The sequence below is a fragment of the Perognathus longimembris genome, chromosome 22 (assembly GCF_023159225.1).
Source record: "Perognathus longimembris pacificus isolate PPM17 chromosome 22, ASM2315922v1, whole genome shotgun sequence".
Taxonomy (NCBI): Eukaryota; Metazoa; Chordata; class Mammalia; order Rodentia; family Heteromyidae; genus Perognathus; species Perognathus longimembris.
This window is the reverse complement of record NC_063182.1, coordinates 20,797,342-20,822,241: the sequence shown is the minus strand read 5'-3', so window position 1 is coordinate 20,822,241 and position 24,900 is coordinate 20,797,342. Positions and strand designations below refer to the sequence as shown.

The following is a 24,900-nucleotide window of genomic DNA, read 5'->3' as shown; positions in this document are numbered from 1 at the left end:
ATAGCTAATTTTATTATTGCACAGACAATTATTAAGTACCTATCATGTAGTAGGCATGTAACGGAGCCCCTGGAGCTGAGCATATAGGAGCTTTCATGAATAAATAAGTACAAACCAGCATGCAGTATAAATTTGAACAAATTTTGTAAAGGAAAAGCTGGCAGTGTTAATAACATAGGGCAGTGTTTCTCAGGGGTATTATTGTTTGAAATAGGCTGGACAATGGGTGGAGATTAATCATGGAAAGAACTGGGATGAAGAGTTGGCCTCTGTCTGGGTGGGAGATGTGAAGCCTACCATGCTAGATTGTAAGACAAGAACTAGAGTGGGAAATGGGTACAGAAGTAAAGAAGAGGACTGATGTTGACATGTTAATGAATAATTGTAGCTACTGATCTTTCATCTTTGCTTTATCAAAAAAATCTCTGAGTAGTTTGGGCCTGAAAGGTGGTTGTTTCTGCATTTTGATGATACTATTCTTAGTTGTATACAAACAATGGTTTGTATAGAAGAGCATGCTATACCAACAATGGTTTATATAGAGGAGCAGAGAAGACATAGAAAGACAAGGGAAAATGGCAATAATGATTGTAGTTTAGATCCAGTGATGGACTGGATTTGAAGGTTAGAAAAAGAATGGCCAGGAACAACTCCTAGTTTTCTGACTTGTACAGTTGGGTGGAGGTCATGTGGTCCAGTAAAAAAAGGGAATTTTGAAAGAAAAACAAATATTATTCTTGTGATGGAAATAAAACACATGTATTTTTAAAACATGTAGAATCTGAGCTATTTTTGAGAAAATGCTAAGGTCTGTACTGGAAAATAAATTTGGTTATCTTTTTGTATTTTTCCTAAACTGAGACTTGAACTTGGTATCTGACACTTTTACTCATTGGCTGACACTCTACCACCTGATTGACATCTCCAACTTGTAAAGGGTGGTTATTTAGTTTGTTTCTAAACTTGATTATCTTTTGCATACATTTTACTCAAACTTATGGAGAGAGAATTTAAAATAGACTATAGATAAGAAAGGAGAAGAGGGCTCAGACCAAACTTCTAAACGACTCATATTGAGTGGCTGAAGATGCCACAATGACACTCCAAAGGACGTTTGGAAGAAGAAACCTGGGAGAATCTGGGATTGCAGACATCAGGAGACGACAGCATGAAAATGGAGGAGAGGATCTGGGGCATTTTCTGGTTAGAAGTCCAAGATGAGAATCTAAAGAAGAGCAGTACAGTTAGAATTGCAGAAATGAGCAGATCAGAGCTATTTGTAGAAAACGATTGAATGTGAATATCAGTAGGAATGGAGGTAAAAGAATAGACACTGAATATACATGAAATTATTTCAGGAAACTTGGCTGGGAAGATAATCTAGAGAAGGTGGTGATGTAGCATTGGATTCAGGGAAGTTTTTGCTTGTTTAGGTTGGAGAGATGTATAGGTGTGTCTGTGCTGTTGGTAGAGTCAGTCCTTGTAGGTAGAGAAACACTGAAAACTGAGAAGGGGATGACAGACGCATAGTGACATGAGAGCCTAGACGACAGGGGAAAATGATATATAAAACAGAAAGATTGATTTCTGACTCGGTTCTCCTATCATTTGGACTCTACATTGTGGAAGTATTTGCACGAATGCAGATTCTAAAAAGCCACCAGTCACTATAATCTACATTCACATTGAATGATGGTAGGGAAAAACTTGGCCTGTTCAGGGTCAGTCAGGACTCTTAAGGGGAAGTTATGGCTCCCTTCTTCTACTTGTTTATTTATTTATTTATTTAGTTAGTTAGTTAGTTAATTTTATACTTATCTTGGGGCGTGAACTCAGGACTTAATTGTCCTTGAGCTTCCCCCCCACCCCCCTTCAATGCTAGCCCTCTATAGCTTTGAGCCACACCTCCACTTCTGGCTTCTTTGATTTTTTTTAAGAGATAAGAGTCTCATGGATTTTCCTGCCCATGCTCGCTTTGAGCTATGATCTAAAGATATCAGCCACCTGAGTAGTTAGGATTATAGGTGTGAGCTACCAGCACCTAACCATTTGTTTAAAAGTTAACAAAATAGGCATTTTGGTGGGTTTTTAGGAAAGTAAACCTTTAACAGGTATGATATATATGCATTGACTTTGTGCATTCTTGGACTGGTCGTTTTTGTAAGTTCAAATATTTCCTTTATAAGGAGACTAGTTTTTAGCTTTGAACATTGTTCTTGTTGCATCATGATCATACTATTAGCCTTGGATATAGTCCTGATAATAGAATTTTCAGTAGTTCTTCTTCATTAAATGGTAGTTCCCCTTTGCTCTTTTAATTGTAAAATAGGAATTTAGAACACATAAAAGTAATAGCTATTTGAAAAAACTTTGACAGGCACTTGAATTTTGTATATTTTCATTGTCATTGTTAAAATGTGCAAAATGTATGGTGAGAAATTATTAGAAGGAACACCTTCAAAATATTGTGTTAACTTCTAAAATCTAACATTCAGCATATTTCTGTAAGACATATTATTTTTAAGCTTCTTAGTTATATTTTCACCACCTTCATGCAAGTTGATAAAAGACTTGTTTAACGTATTTTCCTCTAAAACACATTCAGAAATAGGCCTTGGAAAAGTCCATATGAACTTAAAGTGTTAGTATTTTTCTTATTTTAAAAAGTTATTTGAAATTTTTCTAGCTTGTCTCAGTTTCAGTGTGTCTGTGTTTCTGTTTGCCTTTCTCTCTCTCACTCTCTCTCACACACATACACACACACATACACATACACACACACACACACACACACACACACACACACACACACACATACACCCTGGCAAGATTTTTACGTGTAGTTATAAACTCACTAGTCTTACTGTTTAATAATAAATTAGAGAATGTCTGAAAGAGAAAGAAATTAGACACTAATAAATCATCATGTTTCTTAGGAGGAATGGATTCTGTCTTTTCCACATTTCAAAGCTTTTGGAACAAGTCATCTTCGGGCTGGTGTTTCTTTACTCTAGAAGAGTTTACATACGGAATAATGTTAAGAAAAGCATCACTGACTGTTTACCGATGGCAAGGAATTTTTATTCCAGTTGTGGTAAATATACCTATTAAAAAATGATACAGAGAATAAAATGTACAGGTAAATTTTGGGCACAGCATGAATTACTATTGTTCTTATTCCTAGGAGTTAAGTATAGAAAGTCCTGAAAGCTGTGAGGCCTTTATCATTGGCCTTAACCCCTACTTAGTGGTTACTCATGAAGAAAGAAATGGAGAAAGGCCTTCTGCTAACAGTGTATATGCATTCACCGCTGAATCCAAGTTATTTCTGGTAAGAAAACAATATTTTTTCCTTTTAAAAATTATTATTATCTTTAATGGTTGTACAAAGGAATTTAAATTTTACATTTCAATTTCTGAGTATACTGTATCTTGGTCAATGTCACTCTTTCCATCTTTTTTTTGTACCCAATCTTGACCTCAAATTTTCTGGTTCCATTTTCATATATGTACAATGATTATTAAGACTTCATTCATCTACTCTTCCTATCTCCATTTTTCTTAGCTTACCTAAAGGAAATTCAGATTTGTAGCAGAATCAAATTAAAGATAATGTTTTTAAATTATATTTTTATTACCTCTAAGTAGTTATACAAAGGAGTTACTATTCAACAAAACATTTTATGAATGCAATGTGAAAAAAGAACACTTTGCAAATTGTTGTACAACTTGCTTGGACTGGTTGTTCGAAGGAAAATTTTGTCTATCCACAGATCAGAGTAATTCCTCAAGTCTTGAACTTCACATTCTAACACACACTAGGAGCCTAGTTCTTTCATTAGAGTCACCATTTTACTCTATTTCTGCTCTTCTATCTTCATTACAGGTACAAACAATCATTATTACAGGAAGTTCTCAAGTGAAACATTTTACCTCAGGTACTCAGGATTACCTAATTATTGCAAGCCAAAAAGAGGATTCTGAATTAACTCAGGTTTGATTTTTTAATAATAAAGTTCTGAACTATTTGATGCTGTTTTGTATAAGATAGCCATCATTTGATTTTATTAAAATGCAAAGGTATAATACATATGGTTTTAGTTAATTTTTAAACAGCAGAGTTAGGAATGCTGTATTTTCATCAAGAGTCAGAGCAAATATAACAATAAACATGAACATTTGATTTAGAATTAATTGAGTTGGAAAACATTACAGAAACATATTACAGAATTAGACAGATAGTACTGCTAGAAACATATGATTAACATTGGCAAGTAAGCACTCAGAACCACCTCAGAAACTTCACGTTTCTCTAGTACACTTCATTGGAATCCTAATAATGTTTACTTATGAGTTTACTCATTCAGACTTCCATCTTATTTTCATCTTCTTATTTTTATCTAATAACCTTGCCAATGAAATGAAAGCTACCATAAGGGAAGCTAATAGTTTTCCCAGTACCAAATTCAAAATACCAGTTGAAACCCAGTCTCACTCCTTCTTCCTCTCACAGTGGAGGAAGCGGCCTGCTGTGAATCCTCTCACATGATGCATTCTATTTCTTTCACAAAGTTGACTCATTCCTTCTATTACTGACATTTGTGTCCTTATGAAGTTGTTACAATTGGCATAGGTGTTCAAGAATTGCCCTCGTGTCTGCAATTACAGTGACTTAAAGGTAGAGATTAGGAGGAAACTTAGACCCTCATCTCAATAGCAAGCAGAGCATGGTGCTGAGTAAGTTCACGTACAAGGAAGGATTAAGTGAGAATATAGTCCAGATTGGACCTGGTAAAAGCAAAAGACCCTAGAAGCTATGGTTTCACATCACATGTTGAAAGTAATTACAACAGTGATATAACAGTCATTTCCATAACATGGAGTTCATTTCACTTAGCATCATCTTTTGTGTTGATAAGGGTATAGCTATTGGGTTCATGTGATCCTCTGCTGTGACTAGCCTAAACCTGTGCTAATTATTCCCTATGAGGGAGACCATAGAGTCCATGTTTCTTTGGGTCTGGCTCACTTCACTTAGTATATTTTTTTCTAAGTCCTTAGGATTAATATAATCAAAATGGCAATATTGCCAAAGGCTATCTAAAATTCAATGCAATACCCATTAATATCCCAACACCATTTTTTAATGAAATAGAGGAAGCAATCCAGAAATTTATATGGAACAATAAAAGACCCAGAATAGCAAAAACAATACTAAGCAGAAAGAACAGTGATGGAGGAACTACAATACCCAACTTCAAGCTGTATTATAAAGCTATAGTAATAAAAACAGCTTGGTATTGGCACAGGAAGAGGCCTGAAGACCAATGGAACAGAATTGAAGACCCAGAAATGAACCCACAGAACTATGCCTACTTAAACTTTCATAAAGGAGCTAAAAAAATAGTCTGGAAGAAAGACAGGCTCTTTAACAAATGGTGCTGGCAAAACTGGTTCTACACATGCAACAAACTAAAACTAGATCCTTATATATCACCCTGCACCAAAATCAATTCCAAATCGATCAAAGACCTCAAAATTAAAACAGATACCCTGTAAACACTAACGGAAGGAATAGGAGAAACACTTGGGCACCTTGGCACAGGACGGAACTTCCTTAACAAAGACTCAGAAAAGCTACAAATCAAAGAAAGGATGGACAAATGGGACTGCATAAAACTTCAGAGCTTCTGCAGGGCAAAGGACACAGCTTGCAAGATAAACAGAAAGCCCACAGATTGGGAAAAGATCTTTACCGGCCATACAACAGACAAAGGCCTCATATCTAAAATACATGCAGAACTAAAAAAATTACATTCTTCCAAAACAAAACCGCAAAGAACCAATAGACCCCTCAAAAAGTGGGCTAAAGACTAAAAAAAGACTTAAAAAGAGACTTCTCTGATGAGGAAATGAGAATGGCCAAGAGACATATGAAAAAGTGCTCTATATCACTCGCCATGAAAGAAATGCAAATCAAAACAACATTGAGATTCCATCTCACCTCAGTAAGAATGTCCTATATCAAGAAAACTAACAATGACAAATATTGGAGGGGATGTGGCCAAAAGGGAACCCTACTTCATTGTTGGTGGGATTGTAAACTGGTTCAGCCACTCTGGAAAGCAGTATGGAGAGATTCCCCAGAAGGCTAAACATAGAGCTCCCCTATAACCCAGCAGCCCTACTTTTGGGCATCTACCCAAAAGACCACAAACAAGAACACACTAATGCCACCATCACAACAATGTTCATCACAGCACAATTTGTCATAGCTAGAATTTGGAACCAACCCAGATGCCCCTCAGTAGACGAATGGATCAGGAAAATGTGGTACATATACACATGGATTGCTCCATTTTAAAAGAAATCCTTTCTCTGAACTTGTCTTCCAATTTTTTTTCCATCTAGGTTCTATCTATTTCATTTGTTTTCTCTCCTCTGTAGAATGTATGAAAGAAGTTTCTCTTCTGTTGATCTCATTCAAACTGATAGTAAGTGGGTTGTCCAATGCAGTGGCTGGGTAGTGTGGTTTTATACGTTATCTCCCATTGGTTGGTTTGTGACATCACAAACGTATTTTCAAACAGATTTTCCTTCTATTTCTCTGCTATCCTTCTCAGTCTGCATTGCCAGTTCTTCCCTTTTCTAAATTGAGATATATATGTGTTTTTTTGAGAATTTGGCTTTCACTCAATTTTCTTTTTTCTCCTTTCACTCTGGGTAACTTTATTTATCTGATAATATGATAATGTAATGGCTTTACTTACCAGCTCTAGCTATGTGTCTTGCAGATTATATTCATATCCTTTCTTCTGTATTCCAGAAGTGCATATCTACCTGCCAATTGACATGTAACTTGAAAAGGTTTTATGTTTGCAATAGTTACTTACATCAATTTATCTCAATCTGAACTTTTATTTTTATCTATGAAATGTGTATTCTAATTTTTGCCCTTATCTTCAGAGCAAGCCCCCTTGGAAATGCAGTGGTACATGAGAAAATTGTAGGGCATACCCTTCTTGTCACTCTTTTTTACTCTCTCACTATTAAATGTTTTTTTTTAACTAAATGTCTCAGACATTTGGAGAGCAGACACTTCTCTGCACTTCTGCTTCTTCTCCCTAAGCCTGGATCCATCATTTCTCAGCTGCACTGTTGCAGTAGTCTTGGAAATAGTCTTTGAATGCCTCTAATTTTCTCAAATTCTGTGCCAAGTATCTGGAGCAATCGTTTAAAAATATTGATTATTTCCAATTTTAGAAAAATATATTAATTTAAGTTATTTAATATGTGCTGTAGGTAGGATTACCATATTTCCATATTTACTCACAACAGTACTAGATTATAGATGTTTTCCTAGTATGGCTATTTACTATTAGTATTTCACTTTCAAAAAGACATTTACTTGAAAAGCAAATGATTAATGCAAGGTATCTCATGATCTAACTTTTTCAGTCTCATCAGCATTCTTTCAATAGTGCCAGCTTCTTTCCAGTTAGACTTGCTCGCAGTTTTCTCATTTATTTATCAGACAAGCCATCTTAGAAACGGTCTTGTCATTCTTTCTAACTTGATTTCCTTAATATATCCATATTTTCTGCCATGCCATTCTAAGTCTCATCTTCAGAAGTAGTCAACTTAAAATAATATCACTTGTCCATACATTTATTCTTAGATGTTTTGTAGTAGTTAGTAGGATCCATAAAAGAGAAGATTACTGTATCCTTGCTTAGTGCTCAGCCCAGAGGTCCTGACTGTTAACTGAATGAGTGTCATTTTGGGAAAGTGACAAGGTTTTGGTTTAAAAAATGGTGTAAATTACAAACTTTCTTTTTATTGTAAATGTACAAACACACTGAGATCTTGCATGCATTGCCACCACGAGAAAAAAAAATGTGTTTGTATTCTAATGTCAAGCTTTTTTTGATAACTCAGCAGCATCAGAAAATTCTCTATCCAATTCCACATTTTTCATACTTCTCTCTTCTTTTTGTCTTCCTAGATATTTATTTGATAGCAATTTAATTTCTTTTAAAAACTGCTAGTGTTAAATAGTGTGCCAAGAGGTTACAATTCTATAAGTCATGTTATGAGTACAATGCATCTTGATTAATGTCAGCCCTTCTGTTCCTCATTTTCACCTCTTCCATTCCTACCCTCAAGTTATGTAGCCAGTTTTTACCTAAAGTATATTGAATACAATGACTGCCTTTGATCACCCCTTCCCACTCCACTTATGGTGAGATATTTTCCAGAGATAAAACATTTTTATTCTGTATGTACACACACACACACACACACACACACACACACACACACACATATGCTTGCATGCACACGTGCACAGAGATTATCAGTTTTTTTTAATTTTCCATTTATGTCATTTATGAAAATATCCTCCTAAAGGAATAAAAGGATGTAGAAAAGTAAATATATGACATTCGTTAAATTTTCACAGATGTTGCATTCCAGGTCATCGGGGTTCTGTTTTTGAACATGTTCACAGGTCTTCAAATGGAATGGAAGAAACTTTTCATTTCATGGAACGCCCCCTGTCCGAGGTGTGCTGACCATGACCGTATTCAGCAGAAGTGGCTTGGTGTTCTTAGCCATCACCTCAGCGAATGCCAGTCTAAATGCCTCATTATTTAGGTGGTCTGGAAGTGGGTTTGTTAATTTCCAAACGTTGCCCATCAATGGGACAACACAAGTTGAGGCTTTGTCTTCTGGTGATGATATTTACTTGATTTTTACCAAAAATATCCTTGAAGGTGAGACTACAGTTATTATCAAAGTCATCTAGAATTTAAATTACATGTTTTATAAGAAAGTCTCATAACTTTTTGAGCATCTCTATATAGTTTCTTGCTGGATAAGTATTAGCTGTCAGTTACAAATGGATTTGAACAAATAATTAGCACATTATAACTGTGATCTAATGATCTTCCAAATGATCATATTAAATTTATGTTAAAATAAAACTGGGGATGGATATGTAAAGTGAGAAAATTTCCAATGATCTTTATATGCAAAGTACAAACAGCTAAATTTCTATATGACTATACTTGGGATGTTGTGGATAATTTATAGTATTGATAAATAGTACTTAGCAACTTTTTTTTTTGCCAGTCCTGGGGCTTGAACTCAGGGCCTGAGCCTGAGCACTGTAACTGGCTTCTTTTTACTCAAGGCTAGCCCTCTACCACTTGAGCCACAGTGCCACTTCAGGCTTTTTCTGTATATGTGGTGCTGAGGAATCAAACCCAGTGATTCATGTATGCTGGGCAAGCACTCTACCACTAGGCCACATTCCCAACCCTTAGAAACTTTTAATATGACTGGTTCAGAATATTCTGAGTAGGACTATGATTTTTTTTGCTTATTGAATTGTTCATGGATAAAATACTTTGCCCCATGGTTTTCTGGTACTGTAATTTGAACTCAGGTCTTCAAGTTTGCTGTACTTGCTTGCTCTCAGCTGACGATCTACCTCTTGAGTCATAGAGCCAAACTGGCTTTTTGCTGGTTATTTTGTAGATGTACTCTCCCACAATTTCTGCCCAAACAATCTCCTGAGCAAGTAGGATTACAGGTGTGAAGCCTAGTGTTCAACCTCATTCTTTACATACTATATGATTCTGTTTAGTGGAGAATAGTGTATATAGTTCATGTGGCAATGCAAAAGAACTTTAGAAGTACTTCCTACTCTGGTGTATTTTTATTGAACAAAACGGATTCAAGGAAATATTTGTTAAACTTAATCATTTGTATTACTGCCAAATTTTGTAATTTTCTTTTTCCAACTTTTGACTTAACATTTGATTTTTACTTCACTAATGTAGGATATCAGAATTCAGTTGATATTTTCATCTGGGAGATGGGACAATCTTCATTCAGACATTTTCAGAGCCTGGATTTTTCTCCTGTTGAAAGAATCCATTCCTTCATACCTACTTCAGGAATAGGTAAGGATTTTCTTTTAGGTAACCAATCCTAAAGGCCAGAATTATTTAATCTCACTAAATTTCATATGGTGCTGTTTTTACTAGTTTAAAATCCAGAACTTCACAACAACCCTTCTAGAAATCATAAAATTTCAAAAGAATTTGTATTGATAAAATGAATAGTTTGTTTAAGGATTATCAGTGAAGGCCAAAGATGTATTTTTATATGTATGCCCAAATCAAGGCCCAGGGCCTAGGCACTGTCTCTTACATAGTTTTCCCACTCAAGGCTACTGTTTGAGCCACTTCTGTCCTCAGATCTCAGCCTCCTGAATAACTAGGATCATAGGTGTGAGCCACCAGTGCCCAGCTAGTATTTTGTTTTATCTCTTTTACCTAGAGAAAAATAAAGAGTGATACTGTATTTATATATACTTAAAAATATGAAAATATGTATAAATGAATGGAAGAAACTTCCATTTAATGAATTTTGAGATGACTGTGAGATCTCTGCTGTCCTCCTTTATTCTTCCAATCACTTTCTTAATATGAATAAGCAATATTTTAATCAATACAGTTTCAGAGGCAAAGTATATTAGTAAAAAGAGCTCATGCTATTGCTGCTTCCTGGAGGCTGCAGGATAATTTCAGAGTTGGTGAGGAGTCATTTGGGTGGGGAGTTACAATAAAGCAGAAAGCTGAGGTCAGTTGAATAGGGAGCTGGTCAGGCTGCCTCTCATGTGGAGTCCTCAATGAAAGGGCAGCTGTCATTATGTGTATTTATGTATAGTCATCATTTTCTGAGAAATTTGATATACTTGGTTACTATTGTCCCAGAATGGTTCATCTGAAATGTAATCTCAAAGTTCTTTATAAAAGACTTAAAAATCTTCACTTTGCCGACTTCAGCATTCTTTGAGAGGTCTGTTCATCTTTATCACATATTTTGAGTATATACTTTTTGTCTAAATAATTTTATTTAACTTTTTTTTAGTTTTTAGAACTTACAAGGTCCTAATGTATGAAAATATTAAAAATTCAGTAAAAAACACTTTCGCTTTTTTTACATTTTCCTCGACTAGTGATTTGTGACATTTTTCAGTTTTAGACGATAGTAGTGAGAGCACAGCTCCAGCTACCACAGGGTCATGAGAGTGAATTCTGAGAGTTAGTACTGTGCAGAGTACATTCAAGATAGAGAGCACTGGATTATTAAATAGGCTTTTCTGTATTTCCCCAATTGTAACCCAATTTGCCTAATTTGAGACTGAGAACACTTAAGTAAATCTATAATAAGATGTGATATTCAACAATGTAAGAATAATAAATATATTTGTTTTTACATTTTCTATTTATGATAGATTTATTAGGATGTAATGCCACTATAAATGGAGAAGCACCTCTCTGTACATGTGAGAACCCCACATTTTTAATGTTTTTATTTTTATTGTCAAGGTGATGTACAGGGGTTACAGTTTCATATGTAAGGCAGTGAGTACATTTCTTGTCAAACTCATTACCTCTTCCCTCATTTTTCTCCGATCTTCCTGCTATCCCAATTCCCTCCCTCACCCTACTTGTATAGTTGGTTTATAGCATACTGTCTTGTAAGTATTGCTGTTGTATTGGTTCCCCTTTTACCATTTGTCTCATCAACTTGATGTTGCCCTTCTCTGATTCAGACAAACATATATACAATACACAGGGTATCAAAATCAGTTACAGTGACAACAGGGGTAAAACCATGGGGAAGAAAAACAAAGGAAAAAGGCATAATTTCACATAGTATGCTGTAAATAACAACAACAATGATAAACCACTTATTTCCATATATTGGAGTTCATTTCACTTAGCATTATCTTATGTGAGCATAACTGTGATCATCTGCTAGGACTATCCTAGACTTGTACTAATTTTGCCAATGACAGAAACCACAGAGTCTGTTTCTTTGGGTCTGGCTCACTTAGTATGATATTTTCCAAGGCTTTCCATTTCCTTAAGAATGGGGTAATAACATTCTTTCTGATAAAAACATAGAATTCCATTGTGTATATATACACCACAATATTTTGATCCATTCATCTACGGAGGGGCATTTGAGTTGGTTCCACATTTTATGGTAAATTGTGCTGAGATGAACATGGTTGTGCTGATAGCTTTAGTATGGTCTTGCTTGTGATCCTTTGGGTACATGACCAAAAATGGGGTTGCTGAGGACCCCACATTTTTTATAGTGAATGTTCACTTATCAATTTGTTTCCAAAATATGGAAATCAAATTCAGAAGTAAGTAGAGTATATTTCTGAAGGTCAAGGTACATAATCAGTAATATTTAGATCACTGTAGTTTATGATCTTAATTGAGAGTGTAGATCAGTTAAATTGAAGGATATGTAGGTCCATTTGGGTTTGTTACTTTTGAATGTTTTATGAAGCTATTTGTAAAGTATATATTCATTTAAAGATCTGAATATATTAACTTTTTCTAGATGATCTTTATCATTATGCAACATTGAGGTCAATTACAAGTATGATGTATAAGAGTAAGAATATGAGATTTTCCACTATAAACTATGGCATAGTATTTTAGAAGAGACTCATTATTTCTGATTAAATGTACTGTTTTAACACCTAGTCAGTCTGATTTGATATTTGCATTCCAGTGTGTTTCTTTAAGAGCATGCTTGTATTTTCTCACCCCCTCCCCCAATTCTGTCTGTTTAGTACTAAATACAACCTATTAGGTCTTCTCACATTTCCAGCTTCTGTAGTGCAGATATATGCCATTGCTTTGAACTAGCAAAAACATGATTTCCTGATATTCAAAAGCACTAGAAGAATATATTTTAAGAGTTTTCTTTGTACATCTCCTTTGATCTCATGATCTACCTTGAATAATTTCCTAAGAGAAAACAATAGGGAGAACTCAACCTCTACTTAATATTGAAAAATAAATGTCATACAATAAAGATCTAATGTAGGTAGCAAATTTAATGCATACACAATACTAGATTATCATATATGCATTAAAATTATACAATTGAATACTTTGGAAATGACATGTAAAACTGTGTAATAGAATACATGTAGTATGAAATAGTTAACTTTTTAATATGTATTTTATGCCTGTAAATTATAAATTTATAAATATAATGACTAGTGATGAAAAATTTAAAAATGAATTATTGACTCGTGAGTTTATTGGTATTTTTTAACCTTGAAAATTTTACTTTTGAATTAATACTAAGATGTATAACTAAAGAGTTCAAAATTCATTTGTGTTTTATCATCCTGTGGCTTTCCTTTTTCTTGGATGGATGTGGGTACATTGTCAAGCTGGACTGGTTATTTTTCCACATTCCCAAATGACCATTTAATTCAATTATTATATAAGTTGAATTATATTTACTTTAGAAAAAAACAGAGCTTGGAGCAGGCTGGAAGTCTTGCTTTGGCATGAGTGGAGGAAGAATGGGTAATGACATTTGGCACTTCTCTTCTCTTGCCTTTTTTTCTTCCTTACAGTCCACATACTTCTGATGGGCAAAGCAGGGTCTGCCCTTTACTGTTGGAATTCAGAGTTGAATCAGTTCACTTTTGTTTTGGAAGCAGCTTCTGCTCATGATGCAGCTTCAGTTGTAGTAAAGTCCATTAATTCAAGCAAGAATTTAATTGCTACAGCAGGAACTATGCACTCCCATATATATGAACTGGCCTACATCTCCAGTCAATCTGACTTTATTCCCAGGTAGGTTCAACCACTTCTTTATGTTCATCTCAGTTTGTCTGACATAAAATTTCTAAGACGTAGTGACTCAGAAAAATATAAAATGCTAGAACTCTATGTAAGCTATACGTAACCTGGCTATTCATATTTTTACAATCTATTGTACTATGTTCTGATGAACTATACAAAAATTAATTTTTATTTATGAAATATGCTTCTTGCAAAACTTTACTATTACTGCTTAGTGCAGTAAGAGTTTCATGGGGAATGTACTTTATATATAATTTTGTCTGTTGTCATTGACTTATTTTATATGTACTTCCTATGCTAGTTCAGGTGAACTGATATTTAAACCTGGTGACAAAGAAGCTACCATAGCAGTAAATATCCTCGATGATATAATTCCAGAAGAAGAAGAATCCTTCAGAGTTCAGCTTAAAAATCCCAAAGGAGGAGCAGAGATTGGCATTCATGGTTATGTGAAAATAACTATTCTGTCTAATGATGATGCCTATGGAATTGTTGCATTTGCTCAGGTAATATTGAAGATTCCATTTGTACAAGTGAAAATAACTTACTGCAGTTACAAAAGAGGTCTGATCAGCACTCAGTGAATAAGCCATACTTGGAGTATCTTCAATGTTTCCCCCTTTGCTTCTTGTTGATACACCTCTTTTGTGCATTCTAAGGTAAATTCTACTGAATTCTATCTGCAATATACATTCTTAACATACAGATTATAAGGAACAACTTATCCTAAGTCATTTTTTCCTACTCTTTTGATAGGATTGGATTTTAAATGTGTTCAGCTGGCCTTGCTCTTGCTTTTTTCTAAAGGGCTATGATGATCAAGATTGTGAATATATTGCACATTGTGCTGTGTCACACATACCACACACAAATGTGTTAATGCAGAGTAGGGGTAAGATAGAGTCTGGTACATATTTTTTTTGCCAGTCCTGGGCCTTGGGGGAGGGGGTCAGAGTTGGGTCCCTAGGTTTAGATCCCATATGCTGTGCAGCTGAGTTCTACCTCCTCATCTGGAGTCTTCCAGCAGATTCAGAATGCACCTTACAGTTGAGCACAAGAGGTTTGCCTTTAGGAAACTCAGTCCAAAACTGCTCTAGAGACAAAAGGTCTTGTGGTTTCATCTTTGCCAGTGGCTAGTTCCCAGGGTTCCTTCAGTCCATTGGGTAGAATTACTACTGGTATTTTCTGTCTGGATAATTTCCTTTAAGATAAAATTAGTAGATGATGAGATTTTCCTTTCTTTTTATTGGGATTTTATTGGGATTTTATTCTTTTTAGTGGGATTTATACCCAGGGCCCTATACTTCCTAGACAGGTACACACGCCTGGAACATGCTTCTAGCTTGCTATTAAGAATTTCTTAAATATTTTCTGGCATTACACTGACCTGATTTTAAAAACCCTCCTCCATGTAAACAGAGAGGATTCTTTTTAAAAGAGATTGCCTTTTATGAATACAGTATTTGCATACTTAAAAAGAAAAATTTTTCCTCTGGATTGTTTGATTGCCTTGAGTAAGATCTTATTACTATGTAACATCTGTGACAGCATATTAAAATATTGTATAAAATATCACTATAGGACAAGATCTGTACTAAAATTAGCATTCTGTAAAGGAGCTTCCATAAATTAAAGAAATAATTGCAGAGTTTCTTTTCAGCTTACTATAGAAAAAAGTCATGAAAAATCTTATTGGAAAGATAAAATGAAATCACTATGCTTGCCTTAATGCCTATCAAGAAACCAACTTTTTCTTTTTTTTTATGAGATGAATTTTGAGACAGTTTCCCAGGCTGACCTAGAACGTGTGATATTCCATCTGATTACTAGGATTCTATAGGAATGCGCCAATGCACCAGGCTCAATATTGTTGTTAATTTTTTGAATATTTTTATTATCTTCAAGTAGTAGTACAAAGGAGTTGCCATTTAAAAAAAAGTACTTCATGAATACAGTGTGTCTTGGTCATTGTCACCCCTTTCAACATTCTCACCCATCCCTCCCAACCCACTTTTCTTAATTTTTTAAGGATAGGTATTGAATTTTGTTTTGCCAGTTAATGAGCAGTTTATGTATATAATGCATCTTGATTTTGTTTAGCAATGTGCAGTTTGCCAGTGAAACTTAACATGAAATAAAGAATTTACTTTTTAGGTCATTTCAACTAATCCCTTATGTCTTCCTGTATATTTTTCAGAATTCATTATATAAGCAAGTGGAAGAACTGGAACAAGATATCTTAATAACCTTGAATGTTGAACGCTTAAAAGGAACATATGGTCATCTAACTGTAGCATGGGCAGCTGACGGAAGTATTAATGATATATTTCCCATCTCTGGAGTGGTATGTAATTTTGGAAAATTATAGGAGACACTGTTAAATAATGGTTACTATTGATTCTTGGGACCAGATCCTGCTTTATGAATGAAATGTTTCAGTGTGACCATGCCAACTTTGGCTGCCTACTAATCACCATAGAGACATAGAAAGGGATGCAAATTAAGGTTGGTTTCTGTATTGTGACTCTTTTTTTCAATACGGTAAAAATTATTTATGAAAAAATGATTCATTTTGAACTTGCATAGAGCCATTGGACAGATGTTGAGTCCAATTGTCCTAAAGTTAAAACCAATCAAATGAGGAAAGTGTGTTGCAATTAGGAAAAATGCAATTAGTAGGCAGGGAACACATCAGTGTGATATAACTGAACTCATGGAAAAATAACTCCAAGTTATGGAATGATACAGGTTAGATTTTCTGCAAATAAAACAAAAGGTTGACAGTTGTGGACAGAAGTTTTATTTAAGGAACATTCACAAATATCTGAGAACGGCTAGAAAATGCAGGCTGTTGCTATTATAACTGAGGAAGATTATATGAAGTTCTGCGGAGTCCTTCCAAATATAGCTCTGGGACACTGTTATTCCATATTAGCAGTTATTCCTTGCTTCAAGCTGCCTTCCAGGTAGAGAACAATCTTGGGTGAGGCCGTTTGTCACAGCCAAAGTCTGTTTCCAGTGAGGAACACAGGAGTGACTGTTCCCTGCAGCTGGTGGATGAGTGTGTGAGCCCCAAGAAAAGATTGGGGTAAAGGATCGCAGTATCTACCCTGAAAGGGTAGAATACAAATTTACAAATGCAATAAGAATGACCAGGTAAGCACATGTCTCACAAAGAGAGTGCTTGGAGCCATTTTTTTTTTTTTTGAAAGATAGAGTATCTCATTGACTTGCCTTGGTTTTGGGAGGTTGGTATATTTTGCACAAATGTTTTTCTAAGCAATTATTTTAAAAGAAGCCTCAAATAATAAGGACAATTGGATTTGAAAGTTTATTTCAAATCCAGTTATAAGGTTCTTGTAATGGGGCTAGGAATATGGCCAAGTGGCAAGAGGGCTTGCCTTGTATACATGAAGCTCTGGGTTCAATTCCCCAGCACCATATATATAGAAAACAGCCAGAAGTGGAGCTGTGGCTCAAGTGGTAGAGTGCTACCCTTGAGCAAAAAAAAAAAAAAGGAGCCAGGGACAATGCTCAGGCCCTGAGTCCAAGGCCCAGGACTGGCCCCCCCCCAAAAAAAAAAAAGAAAGAAAGATTCTTGTATCATTTGAAAGGTAAAAGTTTCGATTGTATTGTGTATACTGTAGAAAATTCTATTGTATTTAAGCTGTATTTCATGCATGAGGTGTATTTTATACAGAGCTATGTTGTATTTCTCAGGTTCTGTATATTCTGATTGCATTCTCAAATTGCCATTTATTGTTTAAATAACTAAATCTCTACTTCCTTAAATGTAGACTATATTCTGAAAGAATTTGTGTGGAGTCAATAATTTTTTCTATGAAATGACAAAGTAAATACAATCTCATTCAGAATAATGTTGTCTTTGGAAAGAAATTGTGCTGAAAAATATAAAACACATTATAGGAAGCAACTGACAAGATGCAGTTAAATCAGCTTGGCTGTGTTCCGATGAAAGTTCATTTATCACAAATTGATTTGAGGCACTTTTGAAGTGGTAAGGAACTGAGTCCCTGAGTTCAAATCTCAGTCATGCCCTTAAAAAGAAGTGAAGAAACAAAAACAAGGCTACTCATTTATATTGCATACCTGTAATCCCATGTGTGTGAGAGGCATAGATAGAAGGATTGCAATCTGAGGCCAGCCCCAAACAACATTATGAGACCCAATCTGAAAAAGTAACAAAAACAAAAGAGCTGGAGACAAAACTCTAGAGGTAGAGTACATGACTAAGAAGCTGAGGCCTTGAATTCAAATCTCACAAAAAATAAATTAAAAAATGAACCAATGGACAACAGTTTTCTGATTCCTCATCTTATCAACAAAGCTCTCTGGCCTATATCCTCCAGAGGCCTTCTTTGGATGGAGAGATGGTATGGGCAGAGGTAGAGGCACAAACCTTCTATGCTAGTTTGAGAAAGGAATTTGTAGTCACATTGCTGCAGAATGAGTATGAGTCAGGAGATAATGATGTCTAAGAAACAGTCAGAAACCCTGTGAGCAAGGACCTCAGATAAATTCAACAGTATGGATTTCTATCTGTAGTGAATGGAGACAGGAAAGAAAGGAGAGATATGCTGTGATTTATATCTCTCCTTGACTTTCTCTCTTTACCTCTATTGTGGTCGAGTTGCTGGAAAATAATAACTTTATTGGTAGATCAATTCTGGCCAGACTTTTGCAGACAAAAAAATGTCTAAGCTTGTGAGGAACCATCTTTTAATTCTGTAAAACTTTACAAGTTACATTGAGTGCTTAATTTGTTGGGAAGACTTTCCAACAGGAAAGGAACTGTGGTTCTAGGTTATGATAATTTAGTTGCAGGTTTTATCAGCTAAGGTTTCAGAAATGGTATAGGATTTTCTGGTTCCTAGTAGTCTTCTTACTTTTACTGTGTTAGGCATTTAAATTATTTGTATAACTATATTATATCACGTTAGGCATTTAAATTATTTGTATAACTATATTATATCGCTTAACTTTTGTTATTTCTCTCATGGCCATATAAAAACAAACTCAATGGGTGGGGGAGAGAAAGTTGTAGCAAATAACATGGATCAAGATGTACTGTACACATGAATTGACATGTTGAATTGAAACCCTTTTGTCTACTTACTTAAGATAATAATTTATTAATGAAATTAGGTCATTTGTATTCATACTAAACAAGAAAAATTGAAAGAAATTCTCTTTAAAATTTTCTAGATTTCATTTACTGAAGGACAGGTGTTGTCCACAATTACTCTGACTGTTCTTACTGACGATCTACCAGAGTTATCAGAAGTTGTGAGTATCACACTCACAGATGTGGTGACAGAAGGGATTGAGGAGCAGTCGAAAGGTGCTACAATTGATCAGAACAGAAAGAAGTCTGTGATAACAACACTTCCCAATGACTCCCCGCATGGTGTTGTGGGCTGGCATGCGAGCTCACTGTTCACTAGAGTGACAGAGCCTACAGGTAAATTGCACTGAATATCTATTTTCGATATTAGTTAGATGTTCCCATGGTTAATTTACTTCAAATATTCATATGGACTGCAGTTTTCTCTTTTTATGTGAATATTTTGGTTTGACAGGTCATGATGCTTTGAATTGATCATTAAGAAATCATTGGATCACCTAGCATCAGGCTTTAGTTTCTAAAGCCACACTATCATAATAAACATGTTAATAATGTAAGAGATTTTAGTAGAGATGTTTGCTTTTTACTTTTTCTTTTGAATCATTTCTTTATGTGTTCTCATTCCCAACTTAAATTTCCCTTTCTGTATATTTTCAGCAGAGAATAGTATAGAGAATAGTAAGAGCACCATTTAATCTAAAGCATTAGAGTGATTTAATCCTGTGTAATAAACAATGGTCAGTCTTTATTGCCCTTGATTGCTGAACTCTTTATGTTAAATAATTGTTCATGTGGATTGTTGAATAAGTATGTTGTTCATAGACAAATGTCAATTGTCCTATTTAATTAAATGTTGAATTCAGAATTTTCCGTTTTAAGTTTTAAACAATTTCATGTAATGCTTAGACAATCCTTCTGTCTAATATATTTTATTAACATGCTCAGGTAAAAAGTGGCATGTGGTTGCAAATCTGGAACTTCACAAATATCCATCTGTTTAAGAAAATTAAAAAATAGACTTGCAACAGGATGATATGTGGGTTTTCTCATTCAGTAAACATTTTTGAAGCTTGTATAATTGGCAGGAACTTTATTGTGAGTTTCTGAAGCTAAGACACAATATTTAATCTATAGATAATCATAGACCAAAGGAGGGTATTGCTTGGCATTTTATATTTAATTCTTCATAATTACTTAATCCATTGCAAAATTTTAATTCTTTATAAGGCATTAAAATTGTTTAAGTTCTAAAAAGTGAAGTAAACAACAAGTATTGCTTGTTTGTTTGTTGCCTTGTCCAATGCCCAACGTATGATACTGTAACCTCTCTGTACGTCAGTTTGATAATAAAAATTTGAGAAAAAAAAAAACAACAAGTATTGCAAAGCACTTTCCACATTGTAATAAGCATCTCACTAGAAGGACAAAATCACTCTTTTAATAATTAGTCATTGAATGATTATTCTATGTATTTAGAAATTCATTTTCAAAGAATCTTCTGAGCATGTATAACTGTCAGCAATGTTTAACTTTCATATGTGTACTTGCTGAGACTCTCCGTTAATTCCACTGAAGCACGTGATGCACATAGCTAAGGCCCTGAAAGGCAGAATCAGCGGGATGAGTAGAATAAGGTCAGTGCTCTAATGTGGTTTTCAGCACATTGTTGTGGACAAAGGCGGCAAAGCACAGAAGACCCATGGGAGAATATATTAGCTTTGTTTTACCTCTCTGCCTTAAGTGTCTAAAACGAATGCAAATACTTCACCATGAGTGCTTGCAGCAGCCCTGACAGGCAACAGAAAAGCATTCTTACTTGAAGCATGCTTATCTCATAGAGAACATCACGGTGCTTCAGTTACAAGTTGTTCGAGACAAAGGTCTCCTTGGGGATATTGCTATTCACCTGATGGCTACACCCAATTTCTTACTGCACACCAATCATCAAGCTACTGAGAATGAGGATTACGTGTTGCAAGAAACCATAATAATAATGAAAGAAAACATGAAAGAAACTCATGCCAAAGTTGCCATTTTGCCAGTAAGTACAGATTATGGGAAGTGTGGTGTCAAGAAAAGTAACTATTAAATGTACAATGTGATGCTCTTATAAGTAAAAGTCTTTTGTGAAACAAGATTCTCTTTTTTAAACAGGGTTCTTTAAAACATAAAATTATATATTTCATATCCAGTTTAATATTTAATAGGTTAATATAACTGGCTAGGTAAAGAGACAGTGGATTACTTATGTTTATTGATGAACAACTTGGATGAACTTCAAAATGGTGAATTTGGATTGAGTGCATGTCTAATTGTTTGATGTACTATTACATTATTTAGTTGCTTTTAACTAGGAAATGAATGGAATGTTTCAATCAGTATAGTTATTTTTATTGTTTGGTAGAAAATAATTTTCATTTAATGATATAATTATTTTGGAATCAAGGTTATTCAGACGGCTTATGTCTGAATATGATGGTTTTTGCAATCTATATCTACTTCTGCATGTGTGTACATATACATGTGTAACTATGTATACATATATACATATAAACCTATAACTGTACAGAGAGAGAAAATGGAAAAGCAGAGGGAGGCAATATATGCATTTATCTTTAATGTCACACAAGAATTGAAAGTGATAATGATTGTATTAGTGTTATTGTATGTAATATATAATAATCAGAGCTAAGGATAAGACCATAGGTTCAATTCCTACCACCAACCTCCCCCCAAATACTGTGATTATACATAATACCAATATATAAAAATATCACTATTATATACTGCAAACATAAATTATGAATATAACATTACTTAATAATTCTAGTGTTCTTACTGTGGTCTTTGTAACATTAGATAACACTATTTTCTTGAGAGGACTTCTGAGAAGGCTATAGGCTTGGAGTAGATTGGAAGCCACTTTCCTTTCTTATGTTTGCTTTTGACATTTTGTAATGTTTATTTCCTATTCAAATGTAAAGTAAGAAAAGTTAAATTAGCCAAAGTGTAAGATTACATCTAGATAACAAGTCGAGAGCGTTCACTTTTAAAAAATATATAAAATAATCAGTTTTTCCTAAATTTCTATTGGGATATTGCATATGTAAGATATATTTAGTAAGTTGTGGCCAATATTGAGGGATGAATTTTATTTTGTTTATTTGTTATTTTGTTTACTAATGTCAATGAGACTTATTGAAACATCATTCTTTTTTTTTTTTTTTTTTTTTTTTTTTGGCCAGTCCTGGGCCTTGGACTCAGGGCCCCAGCACCATCCCTGGCTTCTTCCCGCTCAAGGCTAGCACTCTGCCACTTGAGCCACAGCGCCGCTTCTGGCCGTTTTCTGTATATGTGGTGCTGGGGAATCGAACCTAGGGCCTCGTGTATCCGAGGCAGGCACTCTTGCCACTAGGCTATATCCCCAGCCCGAAACATCATTCTTAATCATAAATATCAGAGAGATTCTGAAACTGCCTGGGGAAAGTATGAAAATATGATATTAAGTGAAGTAAGCCAGACCAAAAAACACACACACAGGCGCCATGGTTTCCCTCATTGGTACTTACTAGTATATGTCTAGGATAGTCCTAGCAGAGGATCACAATAGTTCAATAGCTCTGTACATAAGACCATATAAAATGATAAGGAATCTTTGTGTATGATAGCAGTACCCATTCCAGTAGATGGTGGCTTCATTTACAGATGGAAAAATTCCGGGATTCTATCAGAAATTAAATATCTTTCAAACACCCGCCTGGCATGGTGGTAGCCCCCCTTGTAGCCCCCCCAGACTGAGGTGGCAGGATCCCTGAAGCCCACTTTGATGCCAGTATGAGCAACAGAGGCAGATACTACTATAGAAAAGAAAAAACAACAACATAGCAATCATCATCTTTATCCTACTTTCCAGGATGATATTCCCGAGTTGGAGGAAGGATTTATTGTCACTCTAACTGATGTGAGCCTGCTGAACTCCGACCTCTCTACAGAGCATCTTCGTGTGCGGAAGCCTCGCATGGAAATTGCTGAGATAGTGATTGAAGAAAATGATGATCCCAGAGGAATTTTAAAGTTTCACGTTACCAGAGTGAGACAAACATTTACATACTTATAATAACTCAGGAGCTCACCCCTAGTGATTTATCCAGAAGTTTATATAGTTTTAAAAATAATTTGCTTTGTTTATAATTATAAATATACAAATAATGAAATCTGTATTATTTGCTAGATCTTCATTCCCTTTGAGCTAGACCAAAGGATTAAGCAAATTTATCTTTGTTCAATTTTATGGTGAAAGTTATAAATACTGAGCATTCGTTTCTATGTGACTGTTGCTTCCTGATTAGAAGATATAGCATGAAAGAAACAAAGGTGAACAATAAAGTTAGGATGTGAAGGGGTGAGAAGTTACACTTTTGTCTCAGCTTTCAACTTTCATTCTTTATTAAAGGATATTGATGGCGTTATCACCGCCTATGAAGAGCCTTCTCCCTTCAATATTCTTCAGGTTCCTGTGGTCCGGCTGGCAGGAAGCTATGGGACAGTATATGTGTACTGGAAAGCAATGCCTGACAGTGCCAGTCTGGAAGATTTTAAGCCATCTCATGGCACTCTTGAATTTGCAGAAGGACAAGTAAGTTCATCGTGAGCATATTACTATTTTGGATAGCATTGCAAACACGTATGTGCCTCTACCATCTGAATGTACATTAGTGACTGCCAAATACATTATACTCTATTTCTTTGTCAGGTTAAACGTAAGTGTTACTAATGAATGTAAGCTTTATTAATGGACTAGTGGACAGAGGTAAAGAATGTTTAAAGGCAAGAATCTCAAATTTTTCTGAATTTCTTTGCCTGATTCCTTTTAAAATAGAAGTTGCAAAGCAGGATATGTATATATGTATATATACACATATATATGTGTATATATATATACACACACACACACACACACACACACACACACACATACATAAAACTTGCCTGGCAAACTAGATTATTTCTGAGGTCTTTAGGTACTTTTATTTCTTGGTATTTATAAATATGGATATTTCAAATTTGCACTTCAAGTGCACATATTTGTTAATCCCTAAAAATACTATTCATAACTTAAGAATACATCCAAATAATAGGAAAGGAACTTAAAAACTTTGTCCAAATATTGGAAAAAATATTCTAAATTTAGGTGTAACAACCTAAAAAATTACAAGACCTTCTCCAAGAATTCCAAATTTCGTGACGTGGGCATCTTATAAGTTTGTCGTTGTTGTTTTGCACCCATCTTGTCTTGAGCTCCCTGAATGTTTCTCACTCAAGCTAGTGCATTTCCACAGTTCCATCTCTGACTTTTTTCTTTTTCTTTTTCTTCCTTGTGGTTAATTGGAAAGAAAATCTCACAAACTTCCACAGACTGCCTTCAAACTGCAATCCTGAGATCTCAGCCTCCTGAATAGCTTGGATTACAGGCAAAAGACACTGGCACTATGAACTACTTCATTAAAACTTAATTAATAAGTGGAAGCAGTGTATAAACAGTTATGAAAATGTTAATAACTCCAACTCCCATACTGTATCGACAGATAGCCTGTGTTTTGCCTAGACAAATTTTATAGTATGCATCAACTTAATTACCCTGGAGGGGGTAAATGCTTCTAAATGATAAGCATATAGGCTTTCCTGCACATATATATGAAGTAGTATTCATATATTTAAAAGTAATGTTAAAGTAGATTTAAATTTTGAAACATATCCTACAGCAAGAGTAGTACAAGAAAATGAGATATTTTTATACTAAGAGCAGAAGAATTGTTTTTTCAGTGAAGCTTTCAACCAGTCTTAGTTATACCATCAATGCTTTACTATGATCAATAAGCTGAAATCCTAACATTTACTAACATGCTGAGGCCCTCATAGTTTGTAAAGTCTCCATCCTATAGGGAAAATATTCTGTTTCGTATGAGAATAAATATGAAATGCCAACATTTTCATAAGCTTCCATTTTTGTATTTGACTATTTTTTCCAGATTTCTGTTTGAGTATCCATCC

The 24,900-nt window shown here is 34.9% G+C and overlaps 1 protein-coding gene across 1 annotated transcript in view; it reads left to right on the top strand.

The window, feature by feature from the left end:
* Adgrv1 (adhesion G protein-coupled receptor V1) overlaps positions 1 to 24,900 on the top strand; it is a 496,777-nt gene that overhangs the window by 118,552 nt on the left and 353,325 nt on the right. Inside the window, exons 45-56 of the mRNA XM_048331390.1 lie at positions 2,937 to 3,094; positions 3,185 to 3,331; positions 3,887 to 3,994; positions 8,510 to 8,774; positions 9,846 to 9,968; positions 13,472 to 13,694; positions 14,005 to 14,209; positions 15,901 to 16,047; positions 18,930 to 19,185; positions 20,688 to 20,890; positions 22,763 to 22,939; positions 23,303 to 23,485. Coding sequence (XP_048187347.1) covers positions 2,937 to 3,094; positions 3,185 to 3,331; positions 3,887 to 3,994; positions 8,510 to 8,774; positions 9,846 to 9,968; positions 13,472 to 13,694; positions 14,005 to 14,209; positions 15,901 to 16,047; positions 18,930 to 19,185; positions 20,688 to 20,890; positions 22,763 to 22,939; positions 23,303 to 23,485 — 2,195 coding nt within the window. The remainder of the gene's footprint in view (positions 1 to 2,936; positions 3,095 to 3,184; positions 3,332 to 3,886; positions 3,995 to 8,509; positions 8,775 to 9,845; positions 9,969 to 13,471; positions 13,695 to 14,004; positions 14,210 to 15,900; positions 16,048 to 18,929; positions 19,186 to 20,687; positions 20,891 to 22,762; positions 22,940 to 23,302; positions 23,486 to 24,900) is intronic.